Raw genomic sequence first — 15,892 nt, 5'->3', positions numbered from 1 at the left:
ATAGCACCTTTATTTCATGATCAATTATTTTGCAATTCAAATAATGGGCACTGATCAATGAACTATTGAGACATTTGTATGTTTGAAAGAATACCAGGTACAATTGTTTTGAAATAATATTTATTGGTGTATTTTGTTATCCCTCTCCCACCAACCATCACTGTAGGGGTGCAACACCCTTTGGCAATCCCCAAAGAGGGAAAGAGAAGGGTGATGGGAAGAAAAGGAGAGATGAACTGGGGATGGAAGGGGGGTGATAGAATGAGGTGTGAGAGAGGGGGGTTTAAACTGAATCATGAATATATGAGTCCTTGGGCAGCTCTCCAGATGTCTTGAAAAGGCTGAAACTAGTGAGCTCCTGGGGGCTTTCCCCCCAGGGTACTCAAGGATGGTTTGGATAGGGACGTGTTTCCACAAATCTTAAAGTGGACCCATATTTATCATTTTAGATATGGGCTTAAAGTTGGGTGAAATTGGGTATTTTTTTCAACAACAAAAAAATATACTTATTTATACCAAAATACTGGGAAAGTGAGACATTGTTTTACCAGAAGCTACTAGAGGAAATGAAACAAATATTTACAGCACATTCTGTTATGCTCATTTGTATGGAGCAGTGGCTTTGACCATTTGAGCTTGTTAATGTCCTCACAACATTAAAAATGCCAGTAATTTCTCTACACTCCCCTGGGAAAACTCTCAGGTTCTGCATGTACCCTCCCAATTTGAACTTCAAATGGCATTCTTGCTCTGATTGGATATTGTGTAACCTCTCTACAGATAATGTCTCCTGCATTGATGGTAACTGCAGAATATGATTTAGTACTACCTGAGGCTGCATCCAGACATATGGACAAATGGGTAAGTTACTCATGAAAGCTATGTTGCCAGAAGTTGCTTATTTTGTTGGTTTGCTTGTTAAGGATCTGCTATCAAAGAAAAAAAATGTTGACTGGCTTTTCCCTCCAAAATTACTGCTTGGGGTATGTTTCTTATTGCCTCTAGCTTTGCCTCTGGACACATACACCCATACATACCCCCTACATATCCACACCCACCCACCCCACATGACCTGTCAACAACAACAAAAAAAACCTTGGGAAAATGAGGACAGAAATTTAATGTCAAACCGTGGACCTATTTAATTTGGTTTACACTGTGAATTAACTCTATACCTATCAATAGCGGACTCACTTTTAAATGCATTTTTATGCTATTTGCACCTTCTTGACATAGATGAGAGAGCATGGGTGTCCAGGGCTAGTTGTGTGTCCACAGTTTATCAGCGTTAATGGGGACAAGTCCACTATTTGTCTATTGCACGGTTCCGCCATGATGCAAGGAGCCTCAAACTGGCATGACTTGAAAGGAAGAATTACATAACTTTATACAATGTTATATGGTTCAATTCCCATTCATGCATGCTGCCAGATCGAGGTTCTCCTTGCACATGGCTAAACCATGCAATGGGTGAATAGAGAGGTCAAACCCACTCAACACGTACACACCCCTACTTGTAAGAAGTGTGAACAAGGGACATCTGTGTGTAGCTATCCAACTGGTACTATCCAAACCGCTGAATATGATATGTTGCTATGCATGTGTGGATATAATATCACCACTTTGCTGGTGTGTGTACCCCAGCTAGATAGTATGGAATCAGATCTATGTGTATATCGTCTGATTCTGTACTATGCAATATGGGATCTCACCCGCATGTCTAATGCCTTTAGGTGGTTGTATAGCCCCATTAGCATTGTAAGAAAACCAGGGATATACCCTTTACAGGCATATTCCCAGTTTATCGGGATGGAACATAAATGTATCCCTGTTTCATATGTCTTTTTTTACACTTGAAACGCTGAGACCTGACCATGTACCACAACCATGGCCAAAATGTGTTGGGACACTTATGGAAAACGTACACTATATTATGACCTTATTTCCGTTATTATTAACGTGATAAAGTGGAGGTTTCTTTGGTGTCAAGCCAAAACCCTTTCCTAACACCCCAACCTCCCCTTCCCCACCAATCAATGTTGGGTGCCACAAGGCTTGTGTGACCAAAAAAGTCGGATTCAACATTGATCGGGGGGAGTGGGGGGCTTATTTACATTACCCTATCAAACCGTCCCAACACTTATGGCCAGCATTGCAGCATACAAGACTTGGTCTTTGTTTATATGCATTTTACAGTGTTTGCAATAGGGAGGAGAATTAACCAAGGATATCATGGTTATCAGGGTTGGTCCTCATGGATCTGGTATTTTCCTATGCATTCCCCATCCGCACGCACACACACACCTCCAGACACACATGCTGCAGTGATTCTGTTAAAATTCTTTTCCATGGTTTATTTTTTATGCTAAACTGCTTATAATATTTACAAACATATGTTTATTTATATAGATACCCAACTTATCTCGAGCTCATCTTAAGTGTGGACACTGGACTCAGATGGAACAGTAAGTTAATTTGTCCTGGAAAGATTAAAACTATAAAATGCGATCATCCGATCAAGCATATTAGCAAAATGAGTCGGATGTCGGTAATATTAATTTTGAGACATACAGTAAACATTCGCCTAATGGTGCACCTGGGCCCTTTGCCTTGGGGAAAATTTCATGTACAAATAGAGAGCTCCCTCCTCTAAAAATCCCACCAGCAAATAAAGGTATGTGCCCTTATTTGCTGGTGGGATTTTTATAGGAGGGCACTTTTAGTTCCAGTTATGACACGTGAGCCCATAATGCCATTAGGCGAACATTTACGGTAGCCAATAATAGTATTCAACTTCCTTTGTATTTTACTGTTCTGTGCAACACTAAAATGGCCAACGTGTAACTCATTATGATGGGGTTTTCAGCAAAATAAAGAAGAGAATGGCTTATGTAATAAAATTGAAAACTGAATTTTGACTACGATCTGAACTGACATTGTTTGACTTGGTTAATTGCATGGTAAAGTAACTGTCATTTGATTGGTTGATATTTTGTAAACAAAGTATCAATTTGGCCTTGTGGACCAATTGGCATCGTAGATGTGAGCGCTATTCACACATGCAACGAAGCATTCAATAATCGTGGTGTTTGTGTTTGACTTTTCATTCGTGTGTGACACCAAAAACGTAAACAATGACATCCAAAGAGGGGAAGGAAACAAGTGTTTTAATGTAGTGATTTGTAGAGAAAGTACAAATTTACAAAAATATGGTTTTAGGGTGCAAAATACGTTTTTTTGGTCATCTGAGTATGGAAAACTGGATTTCAAAGTTGGAATGTCTGTCAGACTCATTTGACTTGATTACATTACATATATAATTCTTTGGATGACTTTAATGAAATAATCATAATGAAATGTCACTCATTGTTGCAAAATTCAAACCAAATGTACAACTCGCATGATCATCTGATCATGCTCCAGGCGTGACTTGAATCTTGGTACACAGTGACACTTGATTCAAGGATTGTTCCATTTTGTTGCTGACATTGAACAATGTTTCCAATCCATATTCATTAGCCTGTACAATTGATGTCTGATTTGCAAAATTGGGTGGTGTTTGACTTTGGATTTGCAGAAATTATGGGTTGTTTGGTGAGATTTTCCCGGGAGATTTTACACCAAAAAAAGGGTAATTGAGTGAGAAGCCTCAAAAGGGGAGTCTTTTCTTTAGTCTAGGAAAATTGACCAAAAAGGGTCTTTCCATGAGACTAGGAAAATATTTTGTCAAAATATAAAGTTCACATTGATCCGCACCCGCATCCAATTTCATGCATTCCTACACCTCAATGGCAGCCATAGCTGGGTCCCCATTGGGTATATCCCACCAAAAATATGAAATGATGTGGCCTTGGTGGGGATTTTTAAACTGCATTTCATCACCAGTGTTACACATAGACAATATGAAAGTTTACAACACAATACAACATAACATCAATTTTTAAGCGGCTTTAATCCACCCAATTGGGCGGTCACATAACACCAGTTTGGTGCGCCGGGGACCCAGTCATGGCCGACTAAATTCTGACCATCACTTGGCTCGTTGGATTCATCTATATTTTAATACTTGCTTCTTAAGAAAATGCTTCATTATATTAAGTGTTTACATTTATGTTTCTTATTACCATTACAGACCTGCTGAACTGAACAAGGCTTTGGTAGAATGGTTGAACAAAGTACATGATCAGCATCTGCCAAATGTTACCTCCATGCTGTGAATGGCCTCATCCCAATGGCATCTTTCAATAACCTCAATTAAACAATCATAGTGCAAATTTGACCTCAAGTTGCAGAGTATGAGTTTTTGTACCCAAATTTTCAAAGGTTATTCAATGAATGTACAAATGCATTGGGGTTAAAGAACTGTATGTTGTGGATCTTAGTGAAGGGACAACCAACATGTGATCCACTGACCTTCAAAGAATGGTATACAAGAATGAGCTATATTGCAGTTGAAGTAAATTATTTACTGAAAGTCATACTGCTGATTTTTTTACTGAACGTTTTTACTGAAATTCATACTGCTGAAATTCATGAAAAATTGTAAAAATCATCCAATTAATTTTTGTGCACCTTTGTTAGTGTTATAGATGTGCTAACATTGCATGCTAGTGGTTAAGCTGAACACTATGTATTAAAGACAAAATACCATGAAGATTCCCCTAATGGCGCACTTGGGCTCCTTTGTCTTTGGTTAATTTCATTAGCAAATAGAAAGCTCCCTTCTCTGAAATTCCAACAAGAGTTAAGGTTCCGTGCCCTTATTTGCTGTTGGGAATTTTACGGGAGGGCACTTTTAGGTTGTGCCTAAAATTCCACTTGTGTCAAGGGAGCCCATAGCACCAATGGGCAAACCTTTACGTAGGATATTTTACCTGAAATTGTAATATCTCTACTTAAGGGGTGGGGTATGAATGTTTGGACAGTATTTATTGTGGGACATTAGAGCACATCAGACATATCGAATTGCATTCTGAATACGAAGAATGTCCTGATGATATCAAATAATTTTGATTTTTTTGAAATTCGCAATGTAATACACATTTGATGGCAAATGATTAAAATTGATATTTAACAGTACTCGAAGTAAACTTTATAAATCTGATGATTTATACTTAAAGTGTATGTATGTGGGATGAAAAGCCGACGATCAATTGAAAATTTTGACCTTTCGTATTGAAGATATGGATTTTTTTCCCAAAACACCAAAAACAAAATAAGGTCTTTTGGGGAAAAAATCCATATCTTCAATATGAAAGGTCAAAATTTTCAATTGATCGTCGGCTTTTCCTCCCAGCTACATACACTTTAAGAATATGTCATTAGATTTATAAAATTTACTTCGAGGACTGTTATATATCAAAAATGTGAAAAATATCAAATTTTAATAATTTGTCATAAAATTTGTATTATATCATGAATTTCAAAAAATGAAAATTATTTGATATCAGAAAGACATGCTTCAGTATTCAGAATGCAATTCGATAGGTCCGAGGTGCTCTCATGTCCCACAAAAAATACTGTCGAAACGCAAAAAACGCTCATTTTAGATCCCTTAAATAGAATTAGAGTGTATTTGAATGGGGATTTGACTTTGTTAATACTATTGTTTTCCTTGTTTTTTGTTGACTTTTAATTTCAAAAATACCAATTTGAAATTAAACTGACAATTTTAATGACTTTAAAGCAATTTATACACAATGGGTTTTGTTTTTTGTTTACACTTTAGCTGGGTTCACTGAATGGACCATTTAGTAAATGGTTGTATGTAAAGTAAGTATGTAAAGTTACATAATACTTCCTTTCATGTCATGCCAGTTCGAGGCTCTTCTTGCATCACAGCGGAACCGTGTAATAGGCGAATGCACATTGATGTGAGCTAGGATCACTAAATGGGCTATTTAGTAAATGGTTGTATGTAAAGTATGTACGTAAAGTTACATATAGTACTTCCTTTAATGTCATGCCAGTTCGAGGCTTTCCTTGTATCATGGCCGAACCGTTCAATAGGCGAATGCACATTGATGTAAGCTATAATTATGATTATGGAGCCGTGTGACTATTTTGTGAAGGAAATCACTGAATGAGGTTATAAGTTGAACAATGATAAAATACAACCATGTAAAGTATATATTCAGAATCCTGTAGAACTAAATGGCACGTTATTATGTATGATGCTTAAAATAGCAATTACATCAATTTGGTGGAAAATATTGCAAAATGGGAAAATATGAGTATTTTTTTAAATATCAGATTTTGTTGTACAAGTCCAGAATTTGACTCATGTTTTATTCGTTTCATCTTCCGTGCGGAAGATTTCATCAGTAATGCGCCGATACAGCTGCTGCAAACAACAACACACCCTGGGGATGAGAGTAGGAGGACCAGAGGTGGTGCAGCGGCTGTATCAGCACATTACTGATGAAATCATCCGCACGGAAGATGAAACGTCTAAAACGTGAGTAAAATTCTGGACTTGTACAGCAAAATCTGATATTAAATTTAACTATATCAGTCCTGATGAACTTATTCAAAGAATTTATGAGTATTACTGGAAATAAATCATGGCAATTTGATACAACTTTGCGCAGATGTCACCAGTTGCCTCTGCAGATTATCTTGATAGATCACTGTATATTAACATAAATTATGATTTTCATGTTTCAATCTGTTTTGCATATCTGTTGAATAATTCATGATGTCTGAAAATGCTTTGTGATTGTTGTCATTGCATTTAGCCTGATTTTTATGCAAGATTCATGGATGTCAGCTTTTGTTAGTCAAATACTCATCAAGGTCTTATTGTACACAATAATTCAGTTGTATGTGACATAGGGATATTCCAGTTGAAATCCATACACCCCTATAGAAGACATGATTTTAATATCCCACATGGGTGTGGATTTCAAATGGAGTCATTCATTCAGGTGACTCCATTTGAAATTTACACTTCCTGTTTGGAAGAGTAAGATCATGGTGTTTGGAGGGAAATTCTGGTATTTGGAGGGAAATTGTGTCTTTTTAAAATATAAAAACGTGCTATAAATTGTGGGAAATTTAACTTGCAAGCCCTGTTTATAGCATGCAAATTATTGCTTGTGCTGAACAAAATTCAACTCAGGCAAATTTATTGTTAGATAAGTTATTTTGTATAATGGTATACCGTAGCGCTTTTTAAAAGATGCAAACATGAAGAGCCCCATTCACAAAAGTGTAAAGGGTTTTGAGCAAATCATTGATACACATAGTAATATACGAACAAGTAAACCTGCAAGTGTGTGTCTCAACCCATTAGCTCAGTTGGTAAAGCGTTGGACTTTGGTACAATTTCATGTTTTCAAAAGTGCTCGATAGTAAGCACATATATGCTAACTATCAAGTTTTTACTGTATACCAAACCATTATATAGCAAACCATATATACCATTATATACCAACTATATTTACCAAAACATATATGCCAAACCAAATGATATGCCATTTGTATAACAAATGATATACATATTATTAATACATATAACATTTATATAGTGCAATAATACAAAAGTGATTATTGCACTTTTCAAAGTCATAAGACTCCAGATGACACTAAAAATCTGTTAAGCTGATAAACATTTTATATTGTATGCCTAATTGTATTTTTTAATTGATTTGATATATTTTTTAAAATATCTGTTTGTATATGACAATTTAATTGATTAATATATATATTCTATATTCTATGAAAGAAGAAACACAACTTTATGTATTCTATAAATGAAATAGGTTTGTAAAGTTTGTCATTCATTCAGGTATAATTAATCATAAAACTAATCAACTCATATTTTTGAGTGGTTAGGCCAAAAAAAAAAAAAGGTTTGTGTCAAAGCTCATACACAAGATTTGTAAAATCACACGATTTGACAAAAAGAAATCGGAAATTTTTTTTTTCAAAAAATAATTTTTAGTTTTTTCCAGAAAAATTGGGCGAAAATCAGACTTTTTTCTCAAATACCATAAAAAAGCCAGGAATAAAAAAAAAAAAAAAAAAAAATTGCATTTCGCATTTCGCATTTGTTTTCAAACCACTTGTGAGCTTTGAGACAAACTTTTTTTTTTTTTTGGGCCTTATGGTATCACACCTTATCCTAGGAGCCTACAATTCTTCTTCTTCCTATATGGTCGAATCCAACCAAAAGTGTACACGGGCCAAAAAAAGTCCAAAATAAAAATGTCTACACAAATTTTTCCTTTTGCCCATTGATTGAAGGCATGTTGGCCTTATAGGAACCAAAAGTGCCATTACTAATCTTGAAAAATAAATCCAGGACGTGAGATAATAAATGTGACATCATAACACAATCTTACCTACGAATACCACTAGGATGCTTTCACTATCGCAATACTAATCAACCTAAAAAAATGGAATATTCCCATTATTGCTTTTTCCATGTAATGTAGACCACAGGGTGTCAGGAAAATGCTAGCTCAACCAGAAAATATTTGTTTTCATTTTTATAACGCGATCAATATAATCTTATTCAATTTATGCTAGTTTATTTTTGAAAATGATGTTTAGGTCAGTTTCTGTATTTTATTTATTAAATGAGTATGAATCAATTTACATATTGTATAAGAAAGAATGGGATATTTGTTTTCAGGAATATTAGGAACTATAAGCATACACCTAACACTTTATAAAATGATGGTGAAGAAACCCGGGTATTTGTAGGTAACATGATCGATTTAACAATATCTATATTGAGTTTAGAGGTTCAAATTTTGCTATTGTGTTAATGAATGAATAAAATGGTAGTTTTTAGATCTGTTTCAGATGGTACGTCCAAATGAATAAATGTTATTACCATAGATCAAAAAAAATATGATGTTTTTAGTAGTTAAACAGCAAATTTACATAATAAATAATTGTTGAATGAATCCGTATATGGGTAATAATATTGTCTGGGGATACCGCTTAAAGTTTTTGACAATTAATTTTCATTGGTAGGGACACTTCATTATACATGTCATGTATTATGCTGTATTCGTAAGTAACATTTCAGTATTTGTAGGTAAGAATTAGACTTTTGGTGGATATCGCAATCAAATCTTCATTTTATAAAGCACTTTTAATGTATTATTTTCTTTGTGTGTTTATTGATACTAGAGACCCTATCATGTAGGGCTGCTAAGAATACGCAATTGCGTTATTTGCGCCGCAATTTGCGTATTTTGACTCCAATTGCGTTTTTGACATTTTTGAAAAATCTATAAAAAAAAATTTTTTTTTTTTTTTTACGATTTTTAATTTTTTTTTTTTGGATTTGGAGAGTCCCTGGACATAACATCAAGTGCTTCCATCATTAAAAAAAAAAAAAAAAAAATTGGAAAAAGATACAAAAAAAATTACAAGTTTGTATCCAAATGGGACCAATTTGTATCTTGTGTTCACTTCAAAATCTATCTAAGATATAGACTTGTGTACAAAACCAATGCATTTTTATATCTTCAATAGACTATGCAGTGAACACAAGTTACAAATTGGTCCCATTTGGATACAAACTTGTAATTTTTTGTATCCTTTTTCCAATTTTTTAAAAATCAACCACAAATGATTGCAGTACCTCACTCAAGGTCAAGTGACTCTCTCAATCCGCAAAAAAAAAATTTTTAAACGTAATTTTTTTTATTTATTTTTTTATTTTTTTATTTATTTATTTATTTTTTCATTTATTTTTTATTTTTTAATTTTTTTTTTAATGATGGTAGCACTTGATGTTAGGCCCAGGGACTCTCCAAATCCACAAAATTTTTGTTAATATTTTTTTTAGATTTTGCGTTTTTGGCGGGAAATTGCGGATTTTTGCGTTTTTTGAAAATCGGGGTGCGTTTTTTGGCCTCCAAAATCGCGTATTCTTAGCAGGCCTACTATCATGTATTAATAATGTCGGTTCAATGGTGGTTGAATGAGGATTGAAGTAAGAAACAAAGGCACTAAAGTGACTTTAATTTGCTTAATTGCACACAAATCTCTTAAAACCGTTACACACCTACATCGCCTGGCTAATAATTACTTTGTCAGCAGAGATATTAAAATAAATACCCGGGATCGAAAACACGTGAATTTGCTATGCACAAGTTTGATATGAGAAGAAAATCTTTGGATACCAGGGTAGAAAATGATGAATATCTCCCGTAAATGATTTCGTATAAAGAAACCAGATGTGGTTCCTTGCACAATGCACATGAATATATATTTTGAACAGATATGATAGTCGTTAGCTTGCGTCTTGAGACAGTAGCTTGCGTCTTGAGTCAAAAACTGACAATATTTTTGATTTATATGTGCCGAATTATATAGCGCAGTGTATAGGCCAATCGTGGAAGTAGTCTAAAAGAATATGACCTATGGCGTACTATGCTCGACTGACACACAGTGAGGTCAGTCACCGAGCTAATCGGGCTATTGTCAGTAGCCTTAGTCAGATGTCCTTCGCCCATTATGCGACTCAAAACTATTAAACAGGTCGATACAAAATGGCCATGCGTGGCGGTGGATTCAACCTACCATGGCGATTTCTGCCATGAAGATATCGGGGCGATGACACTCTGCGTTATTACAGACTTGTGAAGTCCATCGTGGAGTCAGTTACGTCTTGTGGCCTTTCGTTTGAGGGCAACTACAATTAGCTTTATACCAGGCTCCATCACTGTGTTGTCTAGATCACGAGACAATGAGAACAGTTTTTGTCCATGGTATTCGTAGGTAAAAAATGTCAAAATTACCTTCGAATAAATCAATTTGGACACAAATTACTCAGAAACCAGAAGGTCAGTAAACGTTTAAAATGAAGCACACATGACAGCTGACAAATCCAAGTATTTATCCCCTTCTAATCTTCCTCGAATCTGATTTTTCTTTCAAATGAGCAGACCGTCGTCTATTTCAGTACATATTTTTCAACAATTAAGCCGTATTCAGTTTTGCATGGCAGGCATGTATGTGAATTCGCAACTTTCATTGACATATGACTTGATAGCGAACGTACAGGCCTTCTTTATGTACCGATATGGGCATTGGCATGAATGACGGTATTTCACAATAGGGTCATGATGCCAATTGTATTTGTAGGCAACATTCGCCTACCGAAAGCTGCCTACTGAATACTTACTTATTTTGTTAATATCTCAGAAATAGTTAAATGTAGGCTATTGAAACTTGGTAGTATTAAAGAGTGTATTATCCTGCACCTATTGCTTAAATATAATTTACTATTCGCTCAGTTTGTGGAAATGACAGAACTTTTAACATGTATTCGGAGGTAATGCATATTTTTTACCAAACCTACCTTTGTGCCATTTAGAATTTCTGGCAGCTAAACACAATAATAAAGATGTTTGAATGCAATGCATTTCAGTATTTGACATATCAAAGCTTGTATCAATCGCGCATTTATTAGTGATTTCCATTTTTTAAAGATATCTAGTGCTATGAAAAATTGTATTCGTAGGTAATGTAAAAAAATACCACTCAAAAAAATATCACAAAAAATTCATAATGTACAAATATGTGAAAAATTGAACTGGCACTCGTTGAATACACACCTTTCAGGAAATCAATTTAGATTCAATCCAATGACTGCTTTTCATAACTGATGTAGATGTTTTTAAAAATACCTTAAGAAATATTTTGAAAAAATGGGTCAAAATAGCATGTTTTTGGATCTCTGTGTCTAAGGTTTTCACAGAAGGGGGTCTTATTATATATGGCGAGAAGCGTATGATCAACGCAAATAAACATACCGTAATACAAAAATGAAAGCCAATTGTTTAATACTTTTAAATTATGGCCCTGAACATGCCGTGTACACTTTTCATTGGATTCGACCATTATGTGCATACCTCAATTTGAGTTTTGTTGCACAGGCTTTACATGCACACTTTTACCTATGCACGATCCTGGAACCTAGGATTGATTACAGATATCAGAACCAGGATGGTCCCCATTCTCTTTTCAAATAGCTACGTGCACAGGGTTTTGACTGTTCCTGTACACGGGACCACCAGCTTTACTTGACTTTCCAAACCAGGAGATGCGGTTCATACACTACATACAGTAAGCCAAAAAATTTAGGTACCAGTTATGTTCCAGGGGCGGATCCAGGAATTTTCAATAGAGGGGGCGCCGAACCACCGTCGCCGCCGCCGTGGTTCAGCGCCCTTACAAAGTCAGGCGCCGCTCTACCAAAATACACAGAGTCAGGCGCCGATCTGCAAAAATTAGAGGGGTCGTGTGCCCCCTCTAAATCCGCCCCTGTGTTCACTTGCTGTATATCCTAAACAAAGAGAGATATGCCATAATTGGAACCAGCAACCAATAGCTGCATCTGTTAGCTCGAATTTAAGACCTCATTCATTGAAATTTTTCAAGAAATAAAGACACAGCGATCCCAAAACCCAAGGAAGATACCAATGTAAAAGTTGCAGTTTGCTGCATTAAATGCCCTATTGATTTGTACACCAAGCGTTCGTGAACAAGAGAACTAGCGCTGCGCTTCCTTTGATTAGCACGTTAAAACCATTTCATTGATTAGAACACAAAAGTGCAACTTTTGATTTTGTTCCTTCCTTAGGTTTTAGATCACAGTGTCTTTAATTCTCTGCCAATTTCAACAAGTAAGGTCTTAAATCAGAGCTAAAGAGTACAGGTATTGACTGCTTGGTTTAATTTGGACATATTTGTCTTTATTTAGAATATACAGGGGTGAACATAACTGGTACCTTAATTTTTTGGCTTACTGTATATCTGCATGTACTAAGCAGTGTATGGGGGTGAGAAGGAATTCTACAATTATATTTTTATGTACTGCTTGAAAACATTCCTAATACATTTGACTTAAAACCAGTGAGAGCCCTCTTGCAACACCATCTTCTCACAGGTCAATGACCAATTGCCACCAGAACAACAGATGGCCTCAAGATGCACTAGGATACGGTGCGATAACAAAAGTCCTTTTAAAGTACACATTGATTTCATTTGGTTGAATCATATCAGCAATGATATGGCCCTCTCCTCCTGGGCCCTGGTGTCAAATGTTCTGGAGTTCGATCCACAGCAGAGGAATTGCATTTCGTCAGCCTGCTACGCTTATTGCCCAAGTCTTTTTTTGTAATTTTGAGAACAAAGTACAAAATATGGTTCAAGCATGCATTTAAACATATTTATTCACCAATCTTTGCACAAGGATAATGATACAAATGAAAGGGAATAATCCTAAATAATTAGGGTGATTACGTAACTGATGCATGCTTGAACCACATTTTGTTCTTTGTTCTCAAAATTACAAAAAATGACTTAGGCAATTAGCGTAGCAGGCTGACGATTTGAATTGTTGGACAGATGCAGTGAATAACAAAGACCTCACAGCCAGTTCTGACCAGGGTCAATACCTGGCAGCAGTATTCCTTCTTAGGATTTTGTTGTTGGCCCAATATGACAATTGACTGAGATTTTCTGCCCAAGCAAAATGGGGCAGATGTTTTGTTCCTTTATCTTCCAATTCCAACTCAAGTTCGGTAGTGATATCAATTCTTTGCCCTGCAAGCATACCGACAAACCACTCAGCATGAAATTGGGGTAAAAAAGCTCAAATTGGGCTGAAAAGAAAAACACATAAATTTGACCAATAAAAAGAGGTGAAATCCAATAAAAAGCTTTTTTTTAAATATAAATTCATGTTACATATGAATTATTTTGAATTAGAGAACAAGGGATCAAGTGCTTTAGCTGAACAAATTTTAATCTTTACCCAGAGCAGCCAGCGCACATAAACGTTGAAGGAAAAAAACAGTGCATCTGGCCAGATTCAAACCGGCGACCTTCGTATTACTAGCACTAGCATTTTAATCTATAGGTATTAGGTTCGAATGGTGTTCATTGCATTCCTAGCGGAAGGCATCAGGACTGCATATTTTTAAAGAAATATACAAAGTCACATAGGTATGAAGTGTTTTTTCAAGCGCTTCAGCTCTTGATGGCAGCATATCTTTTTACGGGTATTCAGCATGGTATTAAAGTGAAAGAGGGCGGCATACAGCGTTAGCTAACGGTGCAGCGCAGAACAGTCGACGATTATATCACAGTTAAAAAATTTATATGCTGCTCTCTTGAGCTAAACCGTTAATCCCTTCTTTGCTAATTCAAAAATAATTCATACATAAAATGAATTTACCAAAAACCGAATAGATATATCATCTACTAAAAGTAGAGTAGGTCATTCCTGGCCAAGCATGAACGTATTCGGGGAACGTGCTTGTTAAGCCCATAAGGGTGTACACAGTGTAAGGTGTGTGCATGCAATCTTCTGGATTGTGTTATATAGGCTACATGTATGCTTATGGCGGAGCTACAAGCGTGCCGAGTATTCCAACTTAATATATTTATAACTTATCGTCCAATATGTAACACATTTGAATGGAGTGTTTCCAAGGTCAAGGTTTGTTCAAATCTTTTCATGTTTCAAGTATTAACTTTAAAACAGCTCTGGGTGTAACAATAATTTCATATTTAGTGATAATTGTAACATTTTGGACTTAAAGGGCATATCTATTGCAAAAACAAGTTTAACTCCATTCGAAGAGAATAATTATTACATTACAAGTTGACACTTGTTGCAATTTTTTTATTCGTATTTCTCCTGAAAAAAGAGAAATTGTGTTAGTAAAATGCTGCCTCGCACGGTCCTTCCCCCGTTCGAAGCGAAATTGATTTCCAATGCAGGAGACTGATGATGTCACAGTAAATGAAGAGTATAAATGTTCACAAAGAGTTACATACACATGAGCCCTCGATATGAGCTCTTTTGATATTCAGTCATGTGTATAATGCGCGACTTGTACCACGAGAAATCAGGAAGGTTCAACAATAGGCCATTGAAATTGCTTATTTGCATAATATATTCAATATGGATATACATCAGGCTCAAATTCTAAGCTCGCACGGTAACATTTATCTAAAATATTTTGTATATTTTAGTCCAAATATTTCTAATCAAGTTGATATACATTTGAATTGTAATATCACAATTTACTAATATATAATAAAGCAGCGGCCTGATTTTATCCATGTGTAAAAAGCATTAAATGTGTAATACTTGATTCAGAGTTTTTTTCTGATAACAAAAACAGTATACGTTCTGTGCATTGAGAGTGTTGACAGTCCATTCTCTCAAAGCTGGCACACTTCATTTCATGACATCACAATAGTTTCTAGGTCAAATCTGTCTCGTTCGAAGGAACACACTGCTTACAGTTGGTTTTTGCGGAATATAAATTTTAAACGACTTATTTTCTCAAAAAAGTTTTCATTGTCCTCATAATATTAGCTTGCCAATGATATGATGTTGTCCGGGCAATATAAACTGAGCTCAAAAAGAAACTTGTAATTTTGTACAACTTTTGAATCACAAGGTCATATCTTAAAATACTGTCAATCAAAATGAACCAAAATTACACACAGGATTACCTTAATACTCTACTCAAAACACATGTCAGTAACCAAGCAGTTGTCCAAATGACACAACAGCAAAATGCACTGTCATGGGACAGCTTCCTGGACTTCCTTCACTTTCACAGCCCAACATTTGGCACCCAAGACAAACAATCTGTGAGAATGCACACAAGATCCTTGCACAGATGATAAAACGGTGCTGCTTTCTGCTTTTCATACACTTTTTTCATGAAACAGGGCTGGGCTGTGAATGTGGTCCAGGAAGCTGTCCCATGTCAGTGCATTTTGCTGTTGTGTCAGTTGGATAACTGCTTGGTTACTGACATGTGTTAAGAGTAGAGTATTGAAGTAAATCTGTGTGTAATTTTGGTTCAATTTGATGGACACGATTTCAAGATATGACCTT

At 35.7% G+C, this 15,892-nt stretch overlaps 1 protein-coding gene across 1 annotated transcript in view; it reads left to right on the top strand.

Annotated features, from left to right (window-relative positions):
* The window catches only part of LOC140160500 (bifunctional epoxide hydrolase 2-like), a 73,859-nt gene extending 69,498 nt beyond the window's left edge, over positions 1–4,361 (top strand). The window contains exons 17-19 of the mRNA XM_072183733.1: positions 781–861; positions 2,410–2,465; positions 4,133–4,361. Of these exons, the coding sequence (XP_072039834.1) occupies positions 781–861; positions 2,410–2,465; positions 4,133–4,217 (222 nt within the window). The 3' untranslated portion in view covers positions 4,218–4,361. The remainder of the gene's footprint in view (positions 1–780; positions 862–2,409; positions 2,466–4,132) is intronic.
* The last annotated feature ends 11,531 nt before the right edge of the window (positions 4,362–15,892 follow it).

The sequence above is a fragment of the Amphiura filiformis genome, chromosome 9 (assembly GCF_039555335.1).
Source record: "Amphiura filiformis chromosome 9, Afil_fr2py, whole genome shotgun sequence".
Classification (NCBI taxonomy): Eukaryota; Metazoa; Echinodermata; class Ophiuroidea; order Amphilepidida; family Amphiuridae; genus Amphiura; species Amphiura filiformis.
This window is presented reverse-complemented; position numbering and strand designations above follow the sequence as displayed.